The sequence below is a fragment of the Sinocyclocheilus grahami genome, unplaced genomic scaffold (genome assembly GCF_001515645.1).
Source record: "Sinocyclocheilus grahami isolate Dianchi unplaced genomic scaffold, SAMN03320097.WGS_v1.1 scaffold2385.1, whole genome shotgun sequence".
NCBI lineage: Eukaryota > Metazoa > Chordata > Actinopteri > Cypriniformes > Cyprinidae > Sinocyclocheilus > Sinocyclocheilus grahami.
In genome coordinates, this window is record NW_015507564.1 from 54658 (window position 1) to 56211 (window position 1554).

The 1554-nt window shown below is 43.7% G+C and overlaps 1 protein-coding gene across 1 annotated transcript in view; it reads right to left on the reverse strand.

Annotated features, from left to right (window-relative positions):
• Window positions 1-1554, reverse strand: part of LOC107574913 (protein NLRC3-like) — a 13037-nt gene that overhangs the window by 11107 nt on the left and 376 nt on the right. The window contains exon 3 of the mRNA XM_016261338.1: window positions 5-1550. Coding sequence (XP_016116824.1) covers window positions 5-1550 — 1546 coding nt within the window. The remainder of the gene's footprint in view (window positions 1-4; window positions 1551-1554) is intronic.

The following is a 1554-nucleotide window of genomic DNA, read 5'->3' on the forward strand; positions in this document are numbered from 1 at the left end:
CAGCTCATCCAGCACCTCCTCTGACATCTGAAGCATGTAGGCGATCGTTGAGCAGTGAGCAGGAGAGAGATACTTCTCTGAGTATTTGTCTGATTTCACAAACTCCTGAATCTCTCTGGACAGAGTCTGATCTTTCACTTCCAGCAGACAGAGGAACAGATTGATGGATCTTTCAGTGGAGAGTCCATGTCCATCTTTGATCTTCTCTTTGATGTACTGTGTGGTTCTCCTGATGCTCTCTGAGCTGTTCTCTGTGTGTGTCAGTAGATCCTGTAAGAGTCTCTGATTGGACTCCAGTGAGATGCCCAGCAGGAACCGCAGGAACAGATCCAGCTGGCCATTCTTACTCTCAATGGCCTTATCTACTGCACCTTTAAGCAAATTTTGTAATGAAGCAAAATTCTTCAGTCCTTCCATAGTTGTACTCACATGAAAGTAAAACACATAGAAAGCAGCGAGAAACTCCTGAACACTCAGATGAATGAAGCTGTAGACTTTCCTCTGATGAATCACTGATTCCTCCTTAAAGATCTCAGTGCAAATCCCAGAATACACTGAGGCGTCAGTGGCATCTATGTTGCTCTCAATCAGGTCCTCCTCATAGAACATCACATTGCCCTTCATCAGCTGTTTGAAAGCCACTTCTGCAAGTTTCACAATCACTTCTCTATTGGACTGCAGGAGTTTCTCTGGATCTCTCTCTTCATACTTCTGATTCCTCATGTTGATCTGAATCAGCAGAAAGTGGATGTACATTTCAGTCAGAGTTTGAGGGATTTCTGCACTCAGATCTTCTTTCAAGAGCTTCTGCAGCACAGTGGATGAGATCCAGCAGAAGACAGGGATGTGGCACATGATGTGGAGGCTTCTTGCTCTTTTGATGTGTGAAACAATTCGGCTGGCTTGATGCTCGTCACTGATTCTCTTCCTGAAATATTCCTCCTTCTGAGGCTCATTGAATCCCTTAATTTCTGTCAGACGGTTGATGTATTTTGAGGGGATCTGATTGGCTGCTGCTGGTCTGGAGGTGATCCAGATGAGAGCAGAGGAAAGCAGCTCTCCTTGCATGAGGTTTGACACCAACACACCCACTGATGAAGTCTCAGTCACATCAGAAACTTTCTGACTGTCTGAAAACATCAGTGTGATTTTGTTTTCATCCAGGCCGTCAAAGATGAACACAACTTTACACTCCTCATAAATCTTTGAGTCGAGATGTTGAAGTTCAGGATGAAAGTCCAGCACAAGACTGTGAAGACTGTGTTGGTGATCTTGAATCAGATTCAGCTCTCGAAATGGAAGCACAAACATGAAATCTACATCCTGATTGGCTTTTCCCTCAGCCCAGTCCAGAACAAACTTCTGCACCGAGATGGTTTTTCCAATTCCGGCAATGCCTTTAGTAAGAACATTCTTTATTTGGTCTTTCTCCTCACATCCTGGTTCAGGTGAGACTTTAAAGATGTCATTGCAGTATATTGTATTGTATTGTGAGTGTTGTGTTTTGACTGTTTTCTCCATCTGTAAAACCTCATGTTCTTCATTCACACCTTC